General features: G+C 63.2%; 1 protein-coding gene across 5 annotated transcripts; it reads left to right on the top strand.

Moving 5' to 3' along the window:
- Positions 1-1,214: 1,214 nt before the first annotated feature.
- PHRF1 (PHD and ring finger domains 1) lies at positions 1,215-24,150 on the top strand. 5 transcript variants are annotated; one of them, XM_070783318.1, is made up of 18 exons: positions 1,215-1,358; positions 4,957-5,072; positions 5,375-5,473; positions 8,447-8,661; positions 9,535-9,618; positions 11,016-11,134; positions 13,643-13,740; positions 14,011-14,186; positions 14,596-14,722; positions 17,557-17,684; positions 18,109-18,290; positions 18,639-18,755; positions 19,217-19,371; positions 19,947-22,433; positions 22,622-22,779; positions 22,963-23,232; positions 23,314-23,442; positions 23,820-24,150. In XM_070783318.1, the coding sequence occupies exons 2-18, from the start codon at positions 4,979-4,981 to the stop codon at positions 23,961-23,963; spliced, it is 4,782 nt and encodes a 1,593-aa protein (XP_070639419.1). In that variant the 5' UTR covers positions 1,215-1,358; positions 4,957-4,978; the 3' UTR covers positions 23,964-24,150. The 5 variants fall into 5 exon arrangements, with proteins under 5 accessions (XP_070639419.1, XP_070639416.1, XP_070639418.1 ...); XM_070783315.1 differs by having other exon boundaries at positions 22,559-22,779; XM_070783317.1 differs by having other exon boundaries at positions 18,636-18,755.
- Positions 24,151-24,516: the final 366 nt, after the last annotated feature.

Below are 24,516 nucleotides of genomic sequence, written 5' to 3'. Positions count from 1 at the left end.
CCCTTGGACTGCAAGGAGATCCAACCAGTCCCTTCTGAAGGAGATCAGCCCTGGGATTTCTTTGGAAGGAATGATGCTAAAGCTGAAACTCCAGTACTTTGGCCACCTCATGCGAAGAGTTGACTCATTGGAAAAGACTCTGATGCTGGGAGGGATTGGGGGCAGGAGGAGAAGGGGAACACAGAGGATGAGATGGCTGGATGGCATCACTGACTCGATGGACGTGAGTCTGAGTGAACTCCGGGAGTTGGTGATGGACAGGGAGGCCTGGCGTGGTGCGATTCATGGGGTCGCAAAGAGTCGGACACGACTGAGCGACTGATCTGAGGGTTGCAGGGTTACTAAAGTGGCCTTCTTACTGGTCCGCGGCCCGCCCCGGCCGGTCCACTCAATTCACCCGCCGCCGCCGCCGCCCGGGGCTCTTAGAAGCCAGCGTTTGTCCCCCACCTAGCCGATGGGGCTCCCCGCTTCTGGGGTCCTGGCAGCTTCTCGCGCTCTCCCCCCCGCTGCCCCTTCCGCCAGCACCTCTCGGCCAGGTCCCTCCTCACCCACTAACTACCACCGGCGAGTCCTCCTGGCTCTCGAGTCCGGGACTCGGCTCTTCTATCAGAGCACGAATCCGTTTCTCACACACCGAGCGGCGCAGCATCCACATGGTTCACTGTTTACTGTGTGCGGCCCCGGCGGGACTCTGGGCTGGGGGCTCGTTCTTGTCCAGCACCTGGCGGAGCCCGCGCACAGGGTCCGCCAGTGTTCGGTGGCGTGAACGGACGGCGCAAAGCTGTTGGGCCGGGGACGCCGCCAGGCTGATCCGGGAGAGCTCTCCTCGGCTCGCGCTCTCCGGGTCTGAGAAATGGGGATCCGGTCCGGTGAATGCGTGGGGGCGGAGCCACGGCGCGGGGCGGGGCCCGGGCTGGGGGCGGGGCCCTAGGTGTGCCGGGCGTCCGCTCCCATTCGCCCTGGGCGGTGAGCTAGGATTGGACTGTACCACCTTCCAGACGGGGGCGTACCTCTCGGAACAGCCCACAGGCGGGGGCGTAGACTCTTCAAGATCTTCCAATAAACTGGTCCTTCTGGACAACAACAACGTATTCAATGGTGTTCCCAAGGCTTCGAGATGCCTGAGCTCAAGTAGCGGCGCTCTCCCCTCCTCAGACGTTTCCTTCCCTCCCTCGTCCCTATGGTACCCACCAACAGGCGGGGCGGGAAAGCCCCGGAAGCCGGCACCATGTACTTCCGGGTCAAGGAGCGCGCGGCGGAGGCGACGGCGGCGGTGGCGGTCGGGCCTAGTTGTGTCTCTTGCTGTGGCGGCGCCTGCGGCAGCGGCGGGGAACGGCCGGCGGGGCGCACGGTTCCGGGTACGTGCGGGCCGCGGCGTCCCGGGTTTCAGTAGCGCCCCGGCCGGAGGGCCGCTCCGGGCGCCGCACGCTTTGTCTGAGGCCTGCCCGGCGGTCCGAGGCCTGCGCTGCTCAGGCCCCGGGCTGACGGGCGGCGGCGGCCTCCTGCGGGTGCTGGAGGCCTCGCGCAGAGGCCGGGCGGCCCGCCTGCAGGCGGGTTCCCGGGAGGCGAGGAGCCCTCCGCCTCGTCCTGTGGCACCCGCCCCCTGTGCTGTCGCTCTCCCCGCTCCGAGAGCGGAGTATGACCCTTTGCTAACTCGTCTCCACGCCTCGTCTTCTTTGCTTTCATTGGCTTCGCCTGTGTGTCGACAGGCCCGTGTGGTTGTTGGGATGGTCTCCCGGTCCTTAACTCACGTAGTCTTCATAGCAGTCTCTCGGGAGTAGGTATTGGCCTTTTTGTTTTTACAGATAAGTAGATTGGAGTCTGGAGATGTTAAGTAACTTGCCAACGTCACACAGCTGCTGAATGCCGAGCCAGGGCCGGTTGTTAACCTAAGCCCTGAATCTGATTCCTGGCCCATGTTTTGTTTTTTTTTTCTTTTTTCTTTGTAACAAGGATTGTGTTACATCGTTGTCAACTTTGTGGAGTTTATATACTCTTCTTGTTTCTGTAACAACAGAATAGTAGTCACCTGGTGAGCCACGGTTTGGCCTTTGGTCACTTGGACAGAACCTAAGGCTGAAGTGAGGTTTGACTTGGGCTTTAGCATGCCTGCCCTCTCCCTGAACCATTGGTGTTTTTCCTTAGGGAAAGAATGTTGAGTCAGAATGACAATAGCTGGTTCTTCTTTTGCACCAGGCTGGTAGTAGGGCCCTGACAGAGCCAGCCTGGCTTTGGTTCTCCCAGCAGCCCCCTGTAATGCACTCTTGATCTCTCTCTCAACCCTGCTAAGACCTTACTGGACTCTAGTTTGTTGTTGTTTTTGGTGGTGGGGAGGTTGGGCTCTCGCTTTTTGACTTGTATTGCAGCTTACAGTTTCAAGGTCTTGTAGCTGCTCTGGCAGACGACGAATGAAAAATGAGATTTGAGCCCGTTGGACCTAACACCCTTGCTCAGGGCCTGGGGACGGGCACCCAGGTTCTGGTCGTGGCACAGCTGCCAGTGACCACACCGGAAGGCCTTTTGGTTCCTTAGTTGGGATAAAAGGTGCTTTCAGTCCCTGGATTTGAAAATAGAGGGAAATACTACTTTCGTTTAAATTTTCCCCCGGCTCCCTCAAGTTTGGAGACTGAGCAGAAAAGCCATAGAGCACTGCCTGCACTGTCGGAGGCGGCCAGCAGCCGGGAGGGGCCGTGCGCCTCCTGCAGAAAGGGCTTCCCGGGCATTGGTCTGGAACGTGCAAGCGGAGGTGGGGATAGTGGATCTGGGCAGGCACATCTGAGCTGGGGCTGCCACTGGGGCCAGTAGGTCCTGAGCCAGGGTCACATTCCCGCAGTGTTTTGAGTGTAGCGTTCCTCACGGAGAAACGGGGTGCCAGGGGTCCCTAATGTTGGTCTCTTATTTAGTGTTTGCACAGCTGCTTGGTCTGGGAAGTACCAGAGACTCCGGGCTCTTCTCCCTGGGCGCTGCCAGAAGGTGCTGTGTGTGACCATGCCCGGAAGGGAGAGGGGTATTGGGTGGCCTTTGGAAAGTCTCCTCCCCGGCTGTGATGGCGAAGCACAGGGCTTGAGGGACTGAACCCCACATGTGCAGGGACACAGGGAGTCAGCCTCCCTCCAGAGCTGGTGTCCCTGGCAAGTCCCCGTGGGCCAGACCCCATCGTGGCCACACTGACCTCTTCTGACAGCTCTCTGAGGCAGGCCTCGGTCTCAGTTACTGAGGGAGAAGCCAGGGGTTAACTTGTACTTTTGACCTTGTGCAAGTGAACCGCCCCTGAGGGTGCTCTGTGGTCTCCTTGGAGGGTTACATTTTCTGAAGTTTGCCCTGGTACTTTCCTGGGTGTGAACACTGACCCCCCCACCCCCACCCCGCCATAGGCTGAGCGTCCCCGGCGCAGGACCCCTGCCGCACGAGTCGGGCAGGGTAGGTACGGTAGGTAGGTGTCGTAGGATGGCGCTGTGGAATCTGGTCACAGGTGCAGCCTGAGGCTTACAGGTCGTCCACCTGCAGCGGCCCTGCCGCCGCCATGCGCACAGGAGGGTGCCGTGCTCCTGGGTGGGCAGTGGCACCGTCTCGTCCGACGGCATCTCCAGCAGTGCTTGTGGTCGGGGCTTGGGTGGAAGACAGCGAAGGACCCTGCCGTGCTGCTGACTCACCAAGCAGGGGCGTGCAGACCCGTAGTTGAGCAGGACTGACTGATTTTCTCAACCCTAGGGAGCTAGGTGGAAAAAGGGTGGTGACTTTAGGGTTCATGATCTCAGTTGACTGTTTCCAGGCAGACGCATCGTGTGGCAGGTGGCCATTTAGTGAAATTAACATGCCTTCACTGTTTTAGAAGCCGTCGTTCCAGAGCCTGGGGCTTTGTCTGGGATGTGAGACCCCTTGGCTGTGACCCTGGCCTCAGCCCCATCAGGGACCGCCCTTCGGGAGCATCTGTGCAGTGGTGGGGGCAATAGCGCCTGCCCAGGTGCTAGCTGATGTGTGTGGAGCACGCGGCGTGTGACCCATGGGAGAGAAGCCTGCATGTGGGATCCTGGAGTGAGAGGCTTTCCTGCCTTCTTGGCTTGCTGCTGTCCGCCTCACCTCCTGCCCCGGTTCTTGCTTTGCTTCCGTTCCTCTGGTCTTGCTCTTTAGATGTGCAGACTGGACTCACAAACGCACTGTGCCACGGCGGGGGTCTCCTCTCAGGCTCACCAGGGAAGTGAGGAGCCCTGATGAGAAAGGAACCCTTGTTTCGAGACCAAAGTCAGAGGCCCTGGGGCAGGAAGGTGCTTGTGTCCCTTTACGTCTGTGAGGTCACCGGTCTCGGTCTTCGCCGTTACACTGGCAGAAGCAGGCAGGCTCGGCACCCCCAGGTGGTGACCAGGAGCAGGTGGACATGGCAGCCTGGCCCCTGCTCCCCACGGCCCCATGCTGCTCCTGGGTAGGCAGGTGACTTGGCCGTGTTCCTGGAGGGGCTGAGGCCAGGTCAGAGGAGCCCCAGCTGGTGCCTGTGGCCTCTTGTGGGGGGCAGGTGTGCAGAGCTGGGCTGGCCAGCCGTGGCTGAGGGGGACGTGCCACGGGAGTGTGGGCAGAGGGCCAGCTTGCCACCTGGACCTTCTGGCACCCACCCCCCGCTGAAAGCCCCACTTTGACTCAGCCTGTGATACGCCGTTTCCCTCAAGCCTGGCCTTGGGTACCCGCGGAGTGTTGAGGTGTGGAAGGTGGCTGAACAAGAACACGGCTGGTCTGAGGCTACATTAGGCTTGTTGTAAGTTGGCATCTGGCTGTGAACGTGGCTCTGTGGACAGGAGCCAGTCTTCTGTGTGTGCCTGCACAGTTTCGGGCCAGTTCTGTCTCCTGTGCTGCGGCGGGACGCATGTCGGCAGGAGTGTGACGTATAGCGGTTGTCACTGTCTCGGGGGAGCTTAACGCAAAGCCTAGAACAGAGGGGACTTACTCGACCCTCGCTTCTCTCAGAGCTGAACGCCCATGTCCAGCGATGGATGACGACAGCCTGGACGAGCTTGTGGACCGAAGCCCGGGGCCCGATGGCCACCCCAGACTCCGTCCTGCCGCCCTGGCCAGCGATGCTGGTGAGCCGCCCCCTGCCCCTTCGCCCAGAGCGGGGAGTGAGCCTTTACGCGTTGCCCTTCAAGTGCACATGCAGCACGTCGTCTGCTCTTTATTGTTGACGTGGTCAATACAAACGTGCTCTTAAGTCCAGAGCCTCCACCCGCACACCTCACCCTCGCCGCCTGGCCCGGGGGCCGGGTGCTGCCAGGAGCCCTGTTGGCAGGTGTGCTCTGAGCGCCCTGTGCACCTTCTCCCCAGCCCTGCTCTCTGCTGCCTCGGCTGTGACACTGCCCTCGGGCCTGTGTCTTCCCTGTCGCTCTAGAAGGAAGCAGTGATGCCCACAGCGACGCCTCTGAGGACGACTCTGGCAGCGAGCACAGCGATGAGGAGGATGCGGACGGGGACCTGGAGGACGGATCTGGTGAGAACACGGGCATCCTCGGGGCCCCAGGTCCCCTCGCGCTGTGACGGGAGTTGCTGTTCAGAAAACAGCCTTGGTGAGCTTGCCGCCTTCCGCATACCCGGCAGTGGAGGCTGTGAGCTGTCAGGGTGATGTTGCCTAACACGGTGGCCTCCTCTGGAAGTCCTCTGCAGTGGGTTTTGTCTTCAGCTGGGCAGCTGGCTCGCGTTGATGTGGTTGGGCTGACGACACAGTGGAAAGGTCTCTTGTCTGATGGCAGCAGGAGGGTAAAGGGCCTGAGAACAGGGAGCAGCGTGAAGGGCGTTTGCAGGGAGCATGCAGCTGGACGGACCTGTGGGCAGGGTGGACCCGGAGCCCGTTAGAGAGCAAGAGTAGCCTGAGCCCTGGTTCCCAAACTCCCGAGAGAGCCGGCAGAGGCGTGGAGCAACTGCTACAAGACTCTCAGTCTGCACCTCAGAACTTAGGTGCGGGAGCTTTGCTGTGTGCACGTCCTGCCCCGAGTGCCGCGCACCTGCCGCGCTGCCTTCCCTGGCCTTCCCCGCCGCCCTGGCTGGCGCGTGGCCTGTGGGCTCCCCAGACTGTCCCACCCATCCCCTCCCCGTGTGGCACTGGGCTTCAGGAGCTTGGCTCATTGCTGCTTCCCTTCCAACACCGCTGTTGGGACCTGCGTGGATGTTGAGGCATCCACCTGGTCTATCACAGTCCTTGGAGCTCCGTGGATATGAGCGTTAGAATGTTCCAGAGAGGTAACCCACATGTTTGGGGCAGTGCCTATGAAGGAGCAGCGTGAGTTTGCTTACGTTGGTGACACATTATCCCAGAGTTAGACTGTAACTTCTTTGCAGGCACAGGCGGCTCTGGGCTGAGTCTGCAGGTCACGATGGGGCTGTTCCACTCGTTTCTGCAGATAGACTTGGGGCTTGGCAGCAGAGGACATGAGGTCCTTGTAGGTTCAGCCCTGGAGCAGAGGCCACAGGGCCTGTGGATGCCAGTGGACAGGGGCTGGGTGCAGGGGGCTGGAAGACGGGCAGGAGCTCACCATCCAGGGGCAGAGACAGCGCGCAAAGAAGCGGTTAGCTCAGGGGGATAGATGCCAAGGGTGTTGTTTAGGGGACATCAGGAGAAGGGGGTGGGCTTGGGTTCTTTGGTCTTGGGTTGGTGAGAAGCTTCCAGAAGGACAGGTCTCAGGTGTGATCTGGAGGGCAGGAGAGCTAGCTGGGCGGTGGTGTATGTGGGGCGGGCAGAGTGCTGGCGGGCAGCTGGCACAGAGCCGAGTCCTGCAGGTGATGAGGAGGTGCTGGTGGAGGGCAGGCACCTGGAGGCCACAGCTGTAGCTGAGGGGCACCGACCCGCCACTGTACACCCCGTGTTCTTCAGCGCCAGTCTGTGAAACAGGCGGGGAAGGAGGGGATCTCCGGCTGGTGAAAACCTAGACGGCTCGGGGGGCCTGCCTTCCGAGAAGCGACCTGCATCCTCACAGCCTCGTGTCGGCCGAGCCCCTCGCCTGCAGCTCTTTCTGCCCATCTTGTTGCTTTTTCGCCATGACGTTGATTCCCGAAAGTCACTTGCTTGTGTCGCTGTTTGCTCAGGTTCCAGCTGTAGAAACACCTGTTCGAGTCTTGATGAGAGAGGAGAACTGAGGACTCTGATCTGTGCCTCACCAGCTATCCAGGTGGTGCGCACACACCCTCCTGCTCTGCTCCGCGAGCCCCTCCCCGAGCGGCCCCTCCCCACAGCTTGCTCTCGGCTCTTCCCTGTGTGGTCCTGCCCTGCTCACGGGGCCCTTGCCCTCACCTTGCCTGGGTTCGCAGGCGTGCCAGCAGCTGCCACTCTGGGCTGGTACCCGTGTCTGCACCTCCTCCTCCTGGGCCCTTTTCTGTCTGGGACCTGGTCGTGCAGCTCCCGGGATGAGGTGGGCGGGCGGCTGGCTCGGCCTCGGCGCCTCACTGCTGGCGGCTGCTGCCCCTCAGGGACTCGGGGTGGCCTCCAGGGGCCGGCTCTCTGCCTGCCCCTCAGCTCCTGGTCTTCTGGGATTCTGGAGGAAGAGCCAGAGTACCCGGTTCCCATGCTCCACCTGCTGCTGTGCCCTTGGCCTCAGCCAGGCATGTATCTGAGCCAAAGCACTCTCCAGAATTCTGTGGAGCCCAGCTTAGTTCTCTTGTTTTGTAACAGATTGTCACACACAGCAGCTGAGAAGAGCACACTTGATGTCTCAGTGTCGTCTGTAGTCCAGATACCAGCGGCCAGTCCTCTGCGCAGGTCTTGCCCAGTTGACATCAAGGGGTCACAGAGGCACCGCTCCTATGTAGGCTCAGGGTCCTCCCCCAAGGTCTGGCTTGTTGCCGGGTTTCAGGCCCCGCAGTGTGGGGCTCTCATCCTGTCTTTGCCCTGGTGGGACCCCCTCTCCTCCTCGCTTAGGTTCTGGAGGCCACCCCTCGGTGGACAGGGTGCGTCAGCCTCTTGTTCTCTTGGGTTGTACAACCGGCAGAGGAAGCTGCTCTCCAGAGCTCGTGTGGTTATGTCGTGTGACAGCAGGGTCTCGGGCATGCGAGGACCCTGCCCACCGCGCCTCTCGTCCGCGTCTTGCTGTGACTTGGATCTTTATTCACTGGAGTTCAGTGGGGAGAGAAAACTGAAGCGCATACTGACTTTTGTGCGAGCTGAATGGCCTCAGAAACTTTTAGAGGTTGATTAGGGCTGTGGTGTGCAGCTTGCCTGGTTAGGCATTTGTGGTCTCTGATCTGGAGGAAAGGAAAAGGAAAGGCCTTCCCCGAAGGTGGCAGCTCCCTGACGGCTTTGAGAAGGTGCTGCTGGAGTGAGGTGTCCTCCAGAGGCCGCTGCACTACGCCCAGAGGCGTGCTGGCCCCTGGGGGCCGCCTGCCTCCTGCGGGGGTTCCGATTTGGCTCCAAGTGCAGCTGGGGCCTTGTGCCTCCTGCGCGCCAGTTCACAGACTTGTAACCTTGCCTCTTAAGGTTCCGAGGAGTCTGAGGACGATGGTGACGACCTGGACGCGTTGGCAGCGGCGGCGGATTCTCAGGGAGCTCTGGAAGGCAGCGGTGCGTTCAATTCTGATGACGACTCCGAGAGCTGCCCGATCTGTCTCAATGCTTTCAGGGAGCAGGCTGTGGGAACGCCCGAGAACTGCGCCCACTACTTCTGCCTCGATTGCATTGTGGAGTGGTCCAAGGTGCGTGGCGTTTCTTCAGGCTGGGCTCTGTGTGGGTGACCAGCCCCTGGCCGGCCTCTCGTGGGTCTGGGTCTCTGCTTGATGGCAGGTCTGGTCTCTGCTTTGTCCACGCTCTGGGCCCTTGGGTGGCTGGTGACGCTCACTCTGGGGAGCACAGAACGAGAAGAGGGGTTTATGGGCCAGAAATCCCGGGTGGCCCAGGGCTGCCGGCCAGCTGAGCTGGCTGGTAGGCGTGTGCTGAGGGGTCAGCTCACAGACACGGAGCCTGACCCGTGAGCGCAGCAGTGGTGCACACGGGGGCGTGGGTGCTGCAGGGTGAGCTCTGGAAGCACTGCCCGCCCCTCTTCTGAACTTTGTGAAAAAAACTCAAAGAAGTGTGAGCCCAAGGACAAGTGGCCGCAGCTCCGGGCCGTGCCGTGCTTCAGGACGCCAGCCTCGCCCGCTGCCCCCCTTCCCTCCGTCATGGCTGTGGGCCCTGGAGCGCGGGCAGGACTGGCCACGCCGCACCCGCCCTTCCGCAGTGAGGGTGGCGGTGGCGGCAGCGACTCGAGTGCCGAGCCACCTTGTCCGTGCCCGGCTGCCCACCTGGCCCCCAGTGCGCCTGCTGCCCCGCGCCCTCCTGTTTCCTGGGCACTGATGGTTCGTGTGTCGGCTCCCCAGGAGAGCTGCCCCGCGCCACGGGAGCGTGGCTTCTCTCTTCTGCACGGCTGTGCTCTCGGCCCTCGCACAGGGCCTGGTGCACACGGGCACTGAGTCAGCGACTGGGTTTTTTTGTGAAAGGAGCTCTCAACTTCTAAGAGAAATCCTTTTGAGGTGGTGTTAACAGTGACAGTGACTCTTCAAGATTATAATACAGTTTTTATTTTTTTACAGAATGCCAATTCCTGTCCAGTTGATCGAACTATATTTAAGTGTATTTGTATTCGAGCTCAATTTGGTGGTAAAATCTTGAAGAAGGTAAGTGTAGGTGCACCCTTATGTGTACTACATTGGTCCCTGTCTCATGGGAAACCTTCCTTCAAAAGGTGATTTGCTCTCCTGAAGTATTGGTTGCGTGCGCTTTAGAAATCTGCTGAAATGCCATTTGCAGCTGTAGGCTTAAAGCCTGGGCTGGCGGTGGTGCTATGTGCCTGGCTGGTATGGGCTCTGCGTCAGGGCCATCCCTGACTCCCTCCCCTCCACTCCACGCGCCTCTTCTGCTTCTCCGAGCTGCTTCGTTCCTGAGCCACAGCAGCCACGTGGGGGAGGCTGGGGTGGACCCGAGACTTGGGAGGCGGCCAGCTTTCGGGACCAGACTTCTGAAGGCACAGGGCAGGGCCAGGAGAGCTAAGGGCGGGCATCTTCCTCGCTGTTGGGGCCTCTGCAGGCCTCCTTTTGTTGAGCAGCAGCGTTAGTCTCAGAGAAGGCGTTCCCTGGTGGCCTGGTGTTGAGACTCCCTGCCTGCACGGTCTGGCCCTGGTTCCACCCTGGTCAGGGAGGTCCTCACAAGCCTCGGGGTGCTTCCAGGGAGGATGGTGCATACAGACTGGCTGCACATCTTCTCAGTGGGCTGGTTGTAGCCAGAGATCTGTTTTTTCACTGTGGAGCCAGAGGCAGCGGGGACTCCGCTTTGGAGACACAGACTTCTCTGAGTCTGTGTGGGCGACCCCATCCTGGCAGGGATGCCCTCCTGTGCCCGCCCGCACTCTGCTGTTCTGCCCAGAGGCCGCGGGAGCGCGGGCAGTTTCCTTGCAGGCTGGCTCTGCTTGAGTAGCTGTGAGTTAGGGCGGGCCCTGAGCTGTCCTCTGTGGGGAGGCAGAGGTGGTGCAAGTCCCCTCACACCAATAGGTCCAGATCCGGCAGAGAGCCCGGAGGCACGGGGAGGCCCTGAGTGCCTGCCTGGTGTGGGAGCGAAGCTGGGGAGCACGGCGGGGAGGGAGGAGCAGACACTGCTCCTCGGGTGGGACTCGGGGCAGGAGACCAAGGCGGCCCGCCCCCCACAGATGGTGCCTGCTGGCGGCACCATGGGGAGCAGAAGTGACCGTCGAGGGGCAGCGCCCGCTTGAGGCCAGGTCCATGTGTGCCCGCCGCCTCCCTGCTCTGCAGCGCCACCCGTGGGCTCGGCTGGCTCTTTGTTCCTCTGCCCTGGGGTCCTTCTGCAGCGCACACCTTGTTCTCTGTTGAGTCACTTCTTTCTTGGGGCTCGCTGTCCTGAAATGGCTAGGGAATGTTAAAACCACGTATGTGTTACTTCAGAGCCCCCGGGCCCACGGAAGCCGTGTGCGCAAATCTGCTTTGGATCGATTTAGAACGATACAAACAGCTCTGGGGCTTGAATCCTGCTTGCTGTGTGCTCAGCGCACTCTTGTCCCCAGATTCCAGTAGAGAGTGCCCACCTTGGGGAGAACGAGAATGAAGACCCGACCTTCTGTGAGGTGTGTGGCCGGAGCGACCGGGAGGACCGGCTGCTGCTCTGTGACGGCTGCGACGCTGGGTGAGCCCCTCCCCGTCCTTTTGGGCCTGGCTCCAAGTTGGGACCCCCAATGTGCTAAAGGGGAGCCTGTGGGCCGCTGCTCCGCACGCCAGCCCCACAGGCCTGCCCGGCTGTGCTCGGCGCCATGAGCCCCCACAGGTCATCTGAACCCCAGCGTCTGCTGCTGCACCTGCCAGCCTGGCCTGAGCTCACGTGCTCCATCCCCTCTACCCTCCCTGCGGCTGTTTCTCTCGTTGCTGTTTACACCCTCCCCGTTCCCAGCCATCTCCTAAGACTGCTCGCAGAGGTGCACCTTACAGCTCAGGACGGAGGGCAGACGCGGGAAACGGGGGTGTGGGCTGGCCGGGCCAGGGTGGACAGGCTGTGGGAGCCTCCCCGGCAGGGCAGGTGGGCAGGGTGGGCTTCCAGCAGGGCTGCCAGCCGTCCTGTATCCGCGGTAGCCCGTGGTGTCGTCCGTCCACACGGTGGGGGCTCCTGCTTCCCATCAGGCACATTCCTCACCCTGGAGCAGCGTGGGCCCTGGAGGACCGGCGCCCATGGGGCAGTGCAGACTGCCTGGGCCACCCGCCAGGGCCCCTTCCTGCCGTCTCCCTGTCCCCTGGTAGCAGGGCCCTCTCTCAGGACCTGGCTGCACCTCCGCCTGCCTCTCAGTCCCCCTCAGGGCTCACACCGCTGAGAACACGGACCTCCCTCTTTCCTCATGGCTGTCAGCCGCATCCGTGTCCTGTGACAGCCCCAGAGGTCTGACCGCACTGTGCCTGCTCCGCGGCAGTCCCGGAGCTTGGCTGTGTCTGGGGGAGTCACGTTTAGCCTGTTGTCGCTCTGGATCTGGAGGGCAGAAGCGGGGCCCTGGTGTCCCGCCCACGGACCTCGCCGTCACGTACTGTGGCTGTGGGACGCAGGGCAGGCCGCGTCCTCGCCTCCAGTGTGGGTGGCTGTGCAGGAAGGGCTGGGACTGCGGGACGCTGCTGGGAGGCCACACGCAGGGGAAGGAGAGGCTGGTCCTGGCGTGGCCGCGGTTACCAGCCTTGCCTCTGGCTTCCCTGAGCCTGAAACCAGCCTGTGCGTTTTCTGGTGGTCTCGCAGATGCTGGGGCACTGGGGAGCCCCGAGTGGGGTGTTCATTTGCCAAGCTTCGATTTTCCCTTAAGCTGTTACCTCTGGGGGAGCAGGGACTGCACCGTGGGGCTTGTGGAACCTTAGTTACTCAACCAGGGGTTGAACCCGGGCCCTGGCAGTGAAATGGTCACTGAACCACCAGGGATTCCCTCTGTTTGTGTTTGACTTAACGGTACTCGTGAGTGGGGACCTCTCCGTGTCAGGGCTGTGCTGTTGCCGTGGGCGGGGGTCGTTCCTGTAGATGTGTGAGTGCTGCAGGCCTCCTTGAGGAGCGGCCACGGGGGTCTCCCGGGCTTGAGCCTGCAGCTGTCTTCTCCGTGGAGGGATTTGTGGGTGCAGACTGGGCAGGAGGGGCCCACATCACCCCCGCCAGCCTCTGCTCTGAGATCCTGGGGTGTGGTGGCGAGAACACGGTTGAACCATTCTCAGTTCTGGAGATGCCACTCAGTGTTGGGTGGTATTCTTGAGACTGACTGCGTCAGGGGGATTTCTCAGGCTGAAATATGGTTTGGGTTCTGGGTGCTCCCCGGTGCTTGGGGTCGGCCTGTGGCATCTGTCCACTGGGTGCTCGGGTGAGGTCCAGCCTGGGGATCGGGGCAGGATCTGCCTCCCTGCGACCTCACACAGGGCAGGGCTGGGAGCGGCAGGAGGCTTTGCAGCGGAGTCCAGCCCGGGCTCGGGTTGCAGCGTGGGGTTGGCACTGTCTGGAGTCTCCAGGGTGCTGGCACTGGTGGCTCCTCCTCGACTGCTCCCCTGAGGACAAGTTAGGAAGCACTGTGGGGCAGGTGTCGCCGGGCAGAACTGGTGCTGATGTAGCTCCTCCTCAGGGCTGGGGGGCGCGGGGCCACCTCCGTGGTGGTGGGCAGGAAAGGACCTCCTAATGACATGTCCTTGGAGACCACCTCCCAGGAATGGTGGGCACCACCCGTACAGCTGCCAGCTTCCAGTTGCCAGTCTCTCGGCTCCAGATAGTATGTGCCCCGCGGAGAGCTGAGCGGCTATTGGGGCCCTTCCATAGGGCCGAGATGCCCCGAGGCCTATGGAGGAGGTCTGGCCGCCCAGAGTGCCTGGGGGAAGGGAGCGGACAGGGGTCCCCGGCTCAGGCACAGTCGCCTGCCCCGCGTCCTCGGGAGGGGCCTCCGCGGCAGCCCAGGCGGGGCCGGTGCTGCTGTCAGTGAGGGTGGGCGCTGCATCTCCTCTCTGTTCTCAGACGCCCGTCCCGGGGCCTGGAGTGCGCCCTGGTGACCTCACTTAACTTCACCATCCCTGCAGGTCCATCTCCAGACGCAGTTGCGTTGCAGGGTTAGGGCTCCAGCGTGGATGGGGGTACAAGAGCACAGCACCACATGGGGGCACTGTCGTGAGGCTTAGACACCCTCTTGTCCCCCAGGTACCACATGGAGTGCTTGGACCCCCCTCTCCAGGAGGTTCCAGTGGATGAGTGGTTCTGTCCGGAATGTGCTACCCCCGGGGCTGCTTCTGCCGCTGGTAACGTGCTGCCTGTGCTCAGGCAGCCCAGACCCTTTCTGTGGGGGCAGGCACCTCGGCCCAGGGAGATGGCATCGGGCTGTCTGGCAGGGCTGGCTTTCAGTTGGACTCCGGTGCGAGGGTGGGAGGGCACATTGGGTATGCGGTTGGTCAATGGGGGGTTCTGAGGGCCCAGGCACCAGGCAGGTGCCCCCTGCCTTCCATTCCTGAGTCTCCCTGCCAGGGCCAGGGCGTGGCGAAGCGCGTCAGTCATAGGTGTTTTCTTCCAAGATGCGGGTCCTGTGAGCGAGGAAGAGGTCTCCCTGCTCTTGGCTGACGTGGTGCCCACCACCAGCCGGCTTCGGCCCCGCACGGGGAGGACACGGGCCATCGCCAGGACGAGGCAGAGCGAGAGGGTGCGAGCGACAGTGAACCGGAACCGGATCTCCACGGCCAGGAGGTTCCAGGTGGGTCCCTGTGGCCCTCCACGATGACTGCGTGCTGGGAGCGACGCTGAGGGGCCCGAGGCGGCAGCAGCAGCGGAGAGGTGGCCCTGGGGGTGCTGGGCAGTGCTGTCACTCACGGGCCGTGGTGCCAGCCCGGAGGGCTGAGGACTTCGTGGTGGGCTTGGGCCCAGGACCCCACCGTCGAGGCCTGCAGTCCGCTCTCCTCAAGGCCCAGGAGTGCTCCTCCTGCCTTCGTGCCCAACCTGGCCCCTCGGGAGGCCTTCCCAGACCCTGCTCCCCATGGGCACTCGGGAGCCCCCGCAGCCTGCCTGCTGTCTGTTGCTGCAGCTTGTGGGGCTCGGGGTCCCCGGGCTCCCTTGAGAGGCCTGAGGCGACTCCGCCCCTGACCATGCCATCCTGTGCTGCGCAGCGTGTCCCCAGGTACCTCATGTCTTCTCTGCTGGATGAGACCATTGAAGCCGTGGCTGCCGGGCTCAGCACGGCTGTGTACCAGCGCCCCGGGCCGCGTGCCCCAGCCCGCCGCAGGAGGAAAGGAGGTAGGCGTTCCTGGCTCCCGCTGCCCGCGGTCCTTGCCGTGGCGTGGCCTGGTCTCCATGTGCATCCGAGGCCCTGCAGGCCTGGGGTTTGGGTCTGGTTAGTCCCTCTGACGGAGAAGGCAATGGCACCCCACTCCAGTACTCTTGCCTGGAAAATCCCATGGACCGGGGAGCCTGGTAGGCTGCAGTCCATGGGGTCGCAAAGAGTCGGACCCGACTGAGCGACTTCACTTTCCCTTTTCACTTACATGCATTGGAGAAGGAAATGGCAACCCACTCCAGTGTTCTTGCCTGGAGAATCCCAGGGACGGGGGAGCCTGGTGGGCTGCCGTCTATGGGGTCGCACAGAGTCGGACACGACTGAAGTGACTTAGCAGCAGTAGCAGCAGCAGCAGCAGTCCCTCTGAAGAACGCCCTGTTGGGCAGCTGTTGGTGTGGCAGCACCCCGAACGTGCATCAGAGTGACACAGCCTCCCCGAGTGGGTCGGGAAGAGCCCGCAGGGGCCTTGTGGAGATTCGTGCTGTTTTCTTTGGCTCGGGCAGCCCGCCGGTGCAGCCCTGTGCCTGGCTTTCCTGGGTGGGGGCTGTTGAAGTAATTCAGCATCTGTGCAGCTGCCATGCTGCTCACGTTTTCTGGGCCTTTTCTGTGTTAGTCTTGGTGACTTTGTCCCAGGAAGTTCGGTTCATTTCTTCCAGGGAGAAGCTTTCACCAAAGGTCAGCATCGTTGGCGGTTCCTGCTCCATGCTCTGTCTTTGCTGGTCAGAATTCTGCTCCGTAGAGGAGCTGGCCCTCTTGCTTAACTACTTGTGTGAATCAGAAGACACGGACTCCTGTTTCATTGAGTGGGTTACAATCTGAAAAACCAGTGTTATTGAGACATATTTGCTGTGACAAGGGCATCCACTCTGGGCACGTGGCTCCCAGTGAGGCCGGCGAGCCTTCCAGCCGGACCCTGCCCCCGGCAGCCCCTGCGGGCGCCTGCCATCCTGCCGTTGGTGCTGTCTCTGCGTCCGTTGTTCCGCTCGGGAGGGGCTCGCATGTGTGCCCTGGTTTGTCACCGTGTGGCGGGGCTGTGGGTTCACTTGTGTTCTCTGGTGCGGGGCGTGCCGTGGCTCGTCCCTCTGCCTGTGCCGGGCATCTGGCTTGTTCCTCGGTGAAGCTGCTGTGCAGACCCTTGCCCATGGGTGCCCGTGGGTGGGTGTGCCTGCTGCTCTGGCTCAGTAGACAGGAGGAGACCGGTTGGCGCAGGAGGGGCCATGTCAGAGGCGCCCACCCCGCTCGCAGCGGCAGTGTTCTTGCCCAGCTCCTCCCGTCTTCCTGCACTCCCGGGCCTCCCCAGAGGACAGGCTGGGTGTGGAGACGAGACCTGAGGGCGACCGGTGGGTCGGTCACGGCTCTCTGCACCCAGAGGTCACGCTGATCCCTGAGCTGCAGGCTCAGGTGAGAGGTTCCGCTTCTCCTCTCTTTCTCCTGACTCTGCCCCCTCACATCCAGGACCTCACATCTCAATCCCAGCAGCTCACCTTTCGTCCGCAGCACCTGGAGAGGCGGGCTCGCCTCTGCTGTGTCCCTCCCTGTCTTCAGGTGTCACGTCTCTGCAGGTGTGGTCACAGCTGTGGGGGCTGAGGGGCACGGGCACAGGCCCCGTCACCTCCTCCCCGGGGCCTGGCCGCTTCCGGCCAGTGTGTCCGTGCCCCCCGCCTCCTGTGTTACTTTGAAGCACGTCCTCGTCTTACGTGTGCGTGTCTCGCGGCACATTTCTGGAAGAGAGGGAGTGTTTTCTCTGACTTAATCCCGAGACCGTTGTTACACCTGAGGAGATGAGTAATTCCACAGCCTCACGATGCAGCCTGTCGGCATCGGAAGTTCTAACTGTGTCATAGACCTGATGGAATTTTAAAGCAGTTTACGTAGAGCTGGAGCAGAGCTCTGTGCTGCGCTAGGGCTGCCTGTCGTGCGCCTCTGTCCTCTTGATGGGGTGGAGCAAGCAGGTCTCTTGGTGGCAGATCTCACCTCCTGGGTGGCTGGAGGCCTGAGGCTGGTTCAGCTGTGGGTGGAGTTCCGTCAGGCTCAAGTCTGCGAGTCACTGAGGAGATGGCGCAGTGGCTCCTCCCTCCCGGCCGCGTCACGGAGCGTGGCTTCCGCAGCCGGTGCAGGCTCACTGACGCCCGGCCTGCTCCTGTGCTGACTAGTTCTTGTTCCTGAGCTGCTGCGGCAGCGTCCTCCCGTGGAGATCGCGCAGGGCTCTCAGCTTTGTCATGGGCTCAGGGACCCAGACTCGGTGTACACGCTTCCACCGCACAGTCACAAGGGTGGATCCCTGTCTTCCTTGGAACCCACTTCTGGGCTGAGGTTCCTGAGTGCTCCGGGGCTGCAGGAGCAGTGCGGCCTCGGGGCCCCCTGTGGCCGCCGGGGATCCTGCCGTTGCCCAGAGCACCCAGGTGGCTGCTGGCTGTGCAGGGTCGTCCTCGGGATATGTTTGCTGGAAACATACCGTGAAGTCCTCTGTTCCCCAGCCTCTGGGAGCAGTCCTCAGGGTGAGACTGCTGAGCGGCTCGCGTCCTCTGGTCTAATGTTGTTCCGTAGTGGTGTAAACCGTCTCCTTGCTGGTTCTAGTGATCAGGTCTGGAGATCAGCATAGGCTCAGACTTGCCTCGTCCTCGCTGTGTGCTGCCCCCCGGCCCCCCGTGGGGAAGCGTGTAGACACCCCGTAATAAGAAGTAAGGGAGCAGTGCCCCCAGGCGGGGTGGACAGTTGTTGGTCGGCCGAGCCTTGGGGGGACAGCAGGGTGGGGCAGACAGCAAAGCGAGTGCTGTCAACGTGCTCTTGGCAGGAAGACGGAAGAAAACGTCAGGAAGAAAGAAAGCCCCGTCCAGATTGTCTGCAAAGAGCAGGAGCTCAGGGGCAAGGTTGAAGAAACGCCCAGGTCGTGTGAAGAAGAGGAAAGCACAGAAGATAAAGGTAGTCCGGGACGGGGGTCTCCCTAGGGGGGTTCTCTGGCCTGTGTGCGGTGGGGGGACAGCGGGAGGCACGAAGTAGCTGTCTCTGTAATTACTTGGAGACTCACCAATAAAGACGCACATTTCTGCAGCGTGGACTGCAAACGGGCCTGAAGCGAGGTGTGTTCAGAGTACCGCAGAGTGGCTTTTGGAACCACAGGGCCCCACCTGTTGGGCTCTTGTGCCCAGGGTAGCAGGCACCTGGTATGAGGCGGGTGGAATGAGGCCTGGGCGGGGTCCTTGTGTGATGAGTACATGCGCCCCTCAGGCTCTGGGGCGGCCAGCCCTCTGCCCCGTGTTTGGTGCCGTGGGTTCCTAGTTGAACTGGCATTTCCGGAGGCCATGGATCTCAGCCCTGTCGTTTCTCCCTCTGACCCTGGGTTCAGAATGAAGCCACGGCTCGTTCGCGCATCGCACGGACGCTGGGCCTCTGCAGGCCGGCCTGTGGAGCCTGCACCCCCTCCGTGTACAAGCCTGCAGACCCGTCTCTGGGGCTGATGCGAGCCGACATCGGGGCAGCCTCCCTCTCCCTGTTTGGAGACCCCTATGAATTGGACCCCTTTGACAGGTGGGTGCAGAGGGGCTGGGCTCTCTCCCTCAGGCTAGTGGACACGCCACTTCCGCTGGGGCCTGGCTCACTCTCGGGGTTTGTTTGTGAAGTTCCTTGCTCTGAGCAGCTCTCAGACCCCATTAGGTGGTGAATGAAAAGAGCTCCGTGCTCCCCTGGCGTGTCTGCCCCCATCCCTCCTGACTCGGAGGCCGGGGCGGCTGCTGACACGAGGTCCCTGCACAGGCCCTGGCTCGGCGTTGAGTCACGGGGCCTGCCGAGGGCCGCTCGCTGTGGAGGGTGGGAGGGAGTTCCCGGGCCTGGACACGCAGGCCCACCTGCCCTTTGGCCTGTGTTCCTCCCCAGCAGTGAAGAGGCGTCTGCAAGTCCTGCTTCCCCTCTGAGCGCCAAGAGAAGGGTTCTTTCCCGATCAGCCCTGCGCTCCCACCAGCCTGTAGCCAGACCCATCTCCATGGGGCTCTCCAGGTGTGTCCTGGGGGGTAGGATGGGATGGGGTGCAGGTGGGCCCCAGGCCCGCAAGAACAGTGGACCCCACGGCGGGTGGGCGCTCTACCACATGGCACCCTGAGGCCTCTTGTGGCCTCTCCCTGGCTCGTGGGTGAGGAAGAGCTGCAGCTAGTCCCAGGCCAGGGGCACGGGGCGCAGGGACAAGGATGGGGCGTAGGGCAGGGCGGGGCTGGGCAAGGAGCCAGCCTTCTTTCCTGGCTGACAGTCCATCGGCCCAGCCAGGCAGCATTGCTCCTGCGCTCCGCCTGTCGGTGTAGCTGGGGCCAAGGGCCTCGCATGCGTCTACCCCCTCGCCCTGCCGTCCGTTGGTGGGAGCTGCTGGGGGGTGGGTCTTGTTCCTTCTCTCGGGGTCCCTGCCTGCACATGGGGCACCAGGGCTGGAGGGGTGAGACAGCAGGGCGTGCCCGGTCTGCTTGCAGGAGAGGTGCTCCTGCCGTGGCCCCCCAGCCAGAAGTGGACACAGAGCCCAGCCCTGACCTGCTGGGGAGCATCCTGTCTGGCCAGAGCCTTCTGATGATGAACGGTGCCGACATCATCATCCACCGCGACGGCTCCCTCAGCGCCAAGAGGGCAGGTGAGCAGCTGTGCCCGCGGCCTCCTGCGGCCCTCCGCACGCCCCGGGTTAGGGCCACACGTCCTGGAGGCAGTCTGTGTGTGGCCGACCCAGCGGCCCTAGGGTTTACTCTCAAGCAGTGGGTAAGGGTGCTAAAGGCTAAAGATGTCTTTCCGTCGCTTGCTGATAGTGCAGTTGGTGGTGGGGTTTCCAGGCGGCCCACAGGCCCTCCTTACTGCGGCACAGCTGCTTGTCTGCTCTCACAGCCCCAGAGACCCGCGCAGGGCCTTCTCCACAGGTCGGGGCCCCGGCGGGTCTCAGGGCTGGGGTGGATCTGGCCATAGAGGGCAGGCCAGGCCTCACAGCTGCAGTCAGTGGTAACCTGGGGTGCTGCTCCCTTTTCAGGGGTCTGTCAGAGCCCAGGCCCTTTCTGATCCACGAATAGCATAAAGAGCGCAGGAAACAGAAGTGGGCGTGGCCCGCAGCACGGAGAGCCTGGGGCCCCCGCCCCCCACCGCACTGAGAGGGCGTCCCGGGGGAGGTGGAGCCCCTTGCGGGGCCAGCGGGACCGACGGCTCGGCCTTTCTGTCTTTCAGTGCCAGTCTCTTTTCAGCAGAACTCAGCTGGTCCATCCAGAGAGCCAGAAGGCGCCGGGGGGCGTCAGTCGGGAAGCGGGCCACAGAGCTCGGGGCCCAGCTGCCCGGGCAGGGCCGCCCCCGCCCCCACCCGTGTCCCTGCACTCACATCGGGGGCAGCGGCAAAGCCGGACTCCTCGGTGACCCCTCGGTTGGGCCAGTCTCAGACCTCGTCCAGCGAGAGCAGACCTGGTATACAGCAGAGTGAGGGTGGCCAGTGTAACGGTGACAGCAAGCACTCTCTGCCTCTTGGGCCCGCGGCGCTGAAGGCCTCACACAGCAGTTCTGACTCGCCCTCCAAGAGTACAGTGCCGGGCCAGGCCCCGAGACCAGCTCCCAGGCGGACAGACATCTCCGAGCTCCCCAGGATACCAAAGATCAGGAGAGACAGCAGCCGGGGGGACGAGGGCCCTGCCAGTAGGCAGGGCGTCGAGCTCCCCAGCTCCTGCATCAGCCGGCTGACAGGCAGGGAGGGCCCTGGACAGCCTGGCTGCGGGGCCCGGGTGGAGGGTGAGCCCAGCAACCGGGGCGCACAGGAGCCCAGCACGCACTCCGGGGGGGGCCCCCAGCCCCCCGGCCCGCTGGGGCCGGCCCGGGGGAAGGCTGTTGGCTCCACCTTTGAGAGTTTCAGGATCAACATTCCTGGGAACACAGCCCATTCTGGCAGACTGCTCAGCCCTGGCTTCTGTAACACGTTCCGGCCGGTGGACAGCAAGGTGCAGAGGAGAGCGAGCCCCTCGCCCCTCTTCTCTGTCAGGAAGACGAAGCAGCTCAAGAGCGAGATCTATGACCCCTTCAACCCCACGGGCTCCGACTCCAGCTCCGCCAACAGCAGCCCCGAGCGTCTGGGCCTCCTGCCCTCGGAGATCACGCGGACCATCTCTGTTGACAGCCCCAAGGCCCCGGTGCTGCCCCCCGTGCGCTGCGTCACCTCCTACACGGTGCAGACAGGGGCGGGGAGAGAGCTGGAGCCCCCCCAGGGGCCCTCCAGTCTGCCTGAGCTCCAGGATGAGGAGCCCTGCGCACAGGCTCAGCGGCCGTCCCCCCCGGAGCCCTGGGGCGATGAGGAGCTGCCTCCCCACAGCTCCTTCTTCGGCTCCGAGGGCCGGACAGTGACCTGCGTGACTGTGGTGGAGCCCGACACGCCGCCCAGCCCAGACGCCCCGCCTGCCACCACCCACAGGGTCGTGGAGCTGCGCTCCCTCTCCCGCTCCCGCTCCCGCTCCAGTTCCCGCAGCCGGAAGAAAGGCCCGCAGCCGAGGGCGGCCACCAGGGAGCACCGTGCCGGCCGCTCAGGCTCCCGCTCTTCCCGCTCAGGAGACCGGAGTTCCAGGTCTGCCTCGCCGCCGGCGGGCGAGGACCAGCCCAAGGGACACCGGCCCAAGGCCCGGGGCCGCAGGTCCTCCAGCGAGCGCTCCAGCAGCCGCGAGCGTGCCAAGCGGAAGAAGGCGAAGGACAAGAGCAGGGAGCGCGGCAGAGGCTCCTGGGGTCGCGGACGTCGGAGGTCCCGCTCCCGCTCTGGGAGCCCTGGGAGCTCATCCCACGAGCACCGCGAGGGCCGCAGGAAGAAGAGGCGACGGTCAGGGTCCAGGTCTCGGGGGAGGGAGTGCTCGCCCCCTAGGCACCCCAGGGAGAGGAGGGGGCGGCCCCGAGACAGGCGCGGCTCCCGCGAGAGGCGGCGGCGAAGGTCCAGGTCCCCCAGCTCGGAACACCGGCCCCGGGCGCACCGGCGGCCTCGGTCCCGGGAGAAGCGCTCGCGGCCCCGCCCCCACTCCCCTGAGCGGAAGTTGGCCCCGAAAGAGGCTTCTGCAGCACCCGCTCCCCAGGGGGAGCCCAGGCCAGACAGGGAGCCCCCAGCCAGGTCCCCGGCTAGACCCCCGTCCTCAGCAGGAGCAGACGGCTTGCCAGAAGGGCCCGAAGTCCACAAGACTGCCCCGGTCCCGGAGGTGCTGGCCGCGTGTCCAGCGGAGGACGTGGACTATGGCGACTCTGTGGAGGCGGGGCACCTCTTTGAGGACTTTTCCAGTGACACCATCTTCATGCAGCTTGATGATATGAGTTCCCCGCCCTCCCCGGAGAGCACGGACTCCTCCCCAGAGCGTGACCTCCTGCCCAAGACCACCATGCCCCCAGCTGGCCCCCAGCACGACACCAGTCTGGCCATGGCCATCATCCGGAGGGAGGTGTCTCGGATCCACGGTGAAGACGTGGCACAGCCCTCGCCTGGGACCGAGGGCCCCCAGGAGAAGCACTTGCTCCAGCAGGACGCAGACGAGGCCGCCGCAGTGCCCTGTGCCCTGGGAGCCCAGGCCCCGGGCGGGACGCCTGTGGGGAAGGAGGAAGGCCCCTCTCAGAACCCCCTGCTGCGGGCTAAGGCGCTGGTGAAGAGGGTCACCTGGAACCTCCAGGAGGCAGAGTGCGGGGCCCCGGCCAATGACAGAGGCCTGTGTGAGTAGGCACTTTGAGGGGGCGGGGAGTGATCCTTGGGTAACTCCCAGGCTGCCTTGGTCGTTGGGGGTGGGATGGCGGCGCCTGCCCTGGACGCTTCAGGACGCTTTTCTGGAATTTTCTAGCCAGGAGGCAGTCTTGTGGCCTAGAGGGCCCCAGAACACCCACTCCCATATGTTGGCCCCCAGGGACACCACTTCACAGGCCACAAAAGCCCCGGGAAGGAGTCTGGGAATCGGACGACGTGGGCCCCATGGCTGGGTTCCAGCAGGCACCCTTCTCTGAGCCGCCGGCCCCTGCTTATGCGCTTCCAGAGCCTGGCTTCCCCTACACTGACCCCTCTCAGGTGGGCCCCTGGGCTGGAGGGATGTGGCCTTGCACCCAGGCTATGTGGGCTGGGCTGGGCTGGTTTGGGGCTGAGAGCCGCACGCACCAGCCCTTGCTGCCTGGGCTCTTAGGGTTCAGAAGTGGGGTTGGCGGCACGGGGTAGTGAGTGTGCAGAGGCCGAGCAGGCTGTGTTCTCGCCCAGGTACAGAGCCCCAGCCTGCCCCCTGGCCCAGCCCTGCCATCGGGCATCCCGCCTTATGCACCTATCAGCCAGCCCGCGGTCCAGTTCCTCCTCCAGGGGAGCCTGCCCCTCCCGGGCTGCGGGGCGGCCCAGAGCATGGCCCCAGTGTCCACCACCCCGACTGCAGCCTCAGAGCCAGCTGGCCACGCTGCCGCCACCACTGCTGCCAACAACTCTGAGGAGAGGACGGCTCCCCCCAGGCCGACCCCAGAGAAGGCCAAGAATGAGGAGGTGAGACCCCTGCTCCTCCTCCAGGGGCAGGCGCGGGCCGGTAGCCCGGTGCCGAGCCCTCACCGGTGTCCTTGCCCCCAGTACATGAAGAAGCTGCACGTGCAGGAGCGGGCCGTGGAGGAGGTGAAGCTGGCCATCAAGCCCTTCTACCAGAAGAGGGAGGTGACCAAGGAGGAGTATAAGGACATCCTGCGCAAGGCGGTGCAGAAGGTGGGCGGGGCCTGTGCGCCTTGGGCTGGGTGGGCGGGGCCTGTGAGCCCGGGGCTGCGTGGCCACACCCCACACCCCCTCGCTGTAGCCGGCCACTTGGGTGTTTGGGGTGTAAAGGCTGCTGTTTGTGAGCGGTTGTTAAAGAGGTTGAGCAACACTACGTTTAACCCCACTCACGGCTAGGAAAATGAGACCCCTAGAGGCGGACATGTCAGATTGCTTGAGGAGGGCTGTCAGCCACCCTGTGGTGGGCAGAGCAGGTAGACGCACGTCAGCCTGCCCGCTGCCCCTCACAGGGTCCCCAGGGCCTGGTCCCCATGATCCATGACCATGTGGGGAGCAGAGGGATGTCTGGGTCACTGTTCCCCCTCCCCCAGATTTGCCACAGCAAGAGCGGGGAGATCAACCCCGTGAAGGTGGGCAACCTGGTGAAGGCCTACGTGGACAAGTACCGGCACATGCGCAGACACCGGCGGGCCGAGGCCGGCGAGGAGCCGCCCGCCCAGAGCGCCGAGGGCTGAGGAGCGGCGGGAGCAGAACACCGGACACACCCCGCCCTCCCGTTTTCAGGGTTCCTGTGATCACACGTGGTCTGTGCACCTGCTTTGCTCATAGTTTGAAACTGGACTTTTTTATATGTATATTATAGATACACACTGTTCCCACTGTGTTCTAATTTATCAAAAATGGATTCTCTTTAGAAATGTCTGATTGGCTCAGTACTTGAAAGGTGGTGAGAAAGCGTGGGCCCGGGTGGGCACTTCACCCCTAGTGAGCCTTCTGCTCCCTTGTGTTTCACAGATAGATAGTTGCTCAGGTGTATACTTGGCTCCCCACCTCCCAGGTGGCACCCTGTTGGCAGTTCCCACTGGCCAGAAACAGGCCTTGGGCAAAGCAGACGGAGTCCTCGTTCACAGCAGAGGGACCCAAGGGCTGCCTCTCTGGCACAGGGGGACGTCTGTGCACTCCGAGCAGTTTGTTGGCTCTAAAGCTCAGAGCTCTCACTGTGAAGTAGAAGAGGGAAGGGGCGTGCACAGGGGCCTGTGGGGGCAGGGCCCACAGTGTGATCCGCTG

Source organism: Bos indicus, chromosome 29, assembly GCF_029378745.1.
Source record: "Bos indicus isolate NIAB-ARS_2022 breed Sahiwal x Tharparkar chromosome 29, NIAB-ARS_B.indTharparkar_mat_pri_1.0, whole genome shotgun sequence".
NCBI lineage: Eukaryota > Metazoa > Chordata > Mammalia > Artiodactyla > Bovidae > Bos > Bos indicus.
The sequence above is the reverse complement of the archived record's forward strand: the minus strand, read 5'-3'. Positions and strand labels throughout refer to the sequence as shown.

Bases quoted from the DNA above. Each gene is read 5' to 3' on its own strand.
- PHRF1 (XM_070783314.1), top strand. From the start codon at position 4,979: ATGGATGACGACAGCCTGGACGAGCTTGTGGACCGAAGCCCGGGGCCC. The intron at 5,073-5,374 runs GTGAGCCGCCCC...CTGTCGCTCTAG, and splicing joins CGCCCTGGCCAGCGATGCTG to AAGGAAGCAGTGATGCCCAC. The intron at 11,135-13,642 runs GTGAGCCCCTCC...CTTGTCCCCCAG, and splicing joins TGTGACGGCTGCGACGCTGG to GTACCACATGGAGTGCTTGG.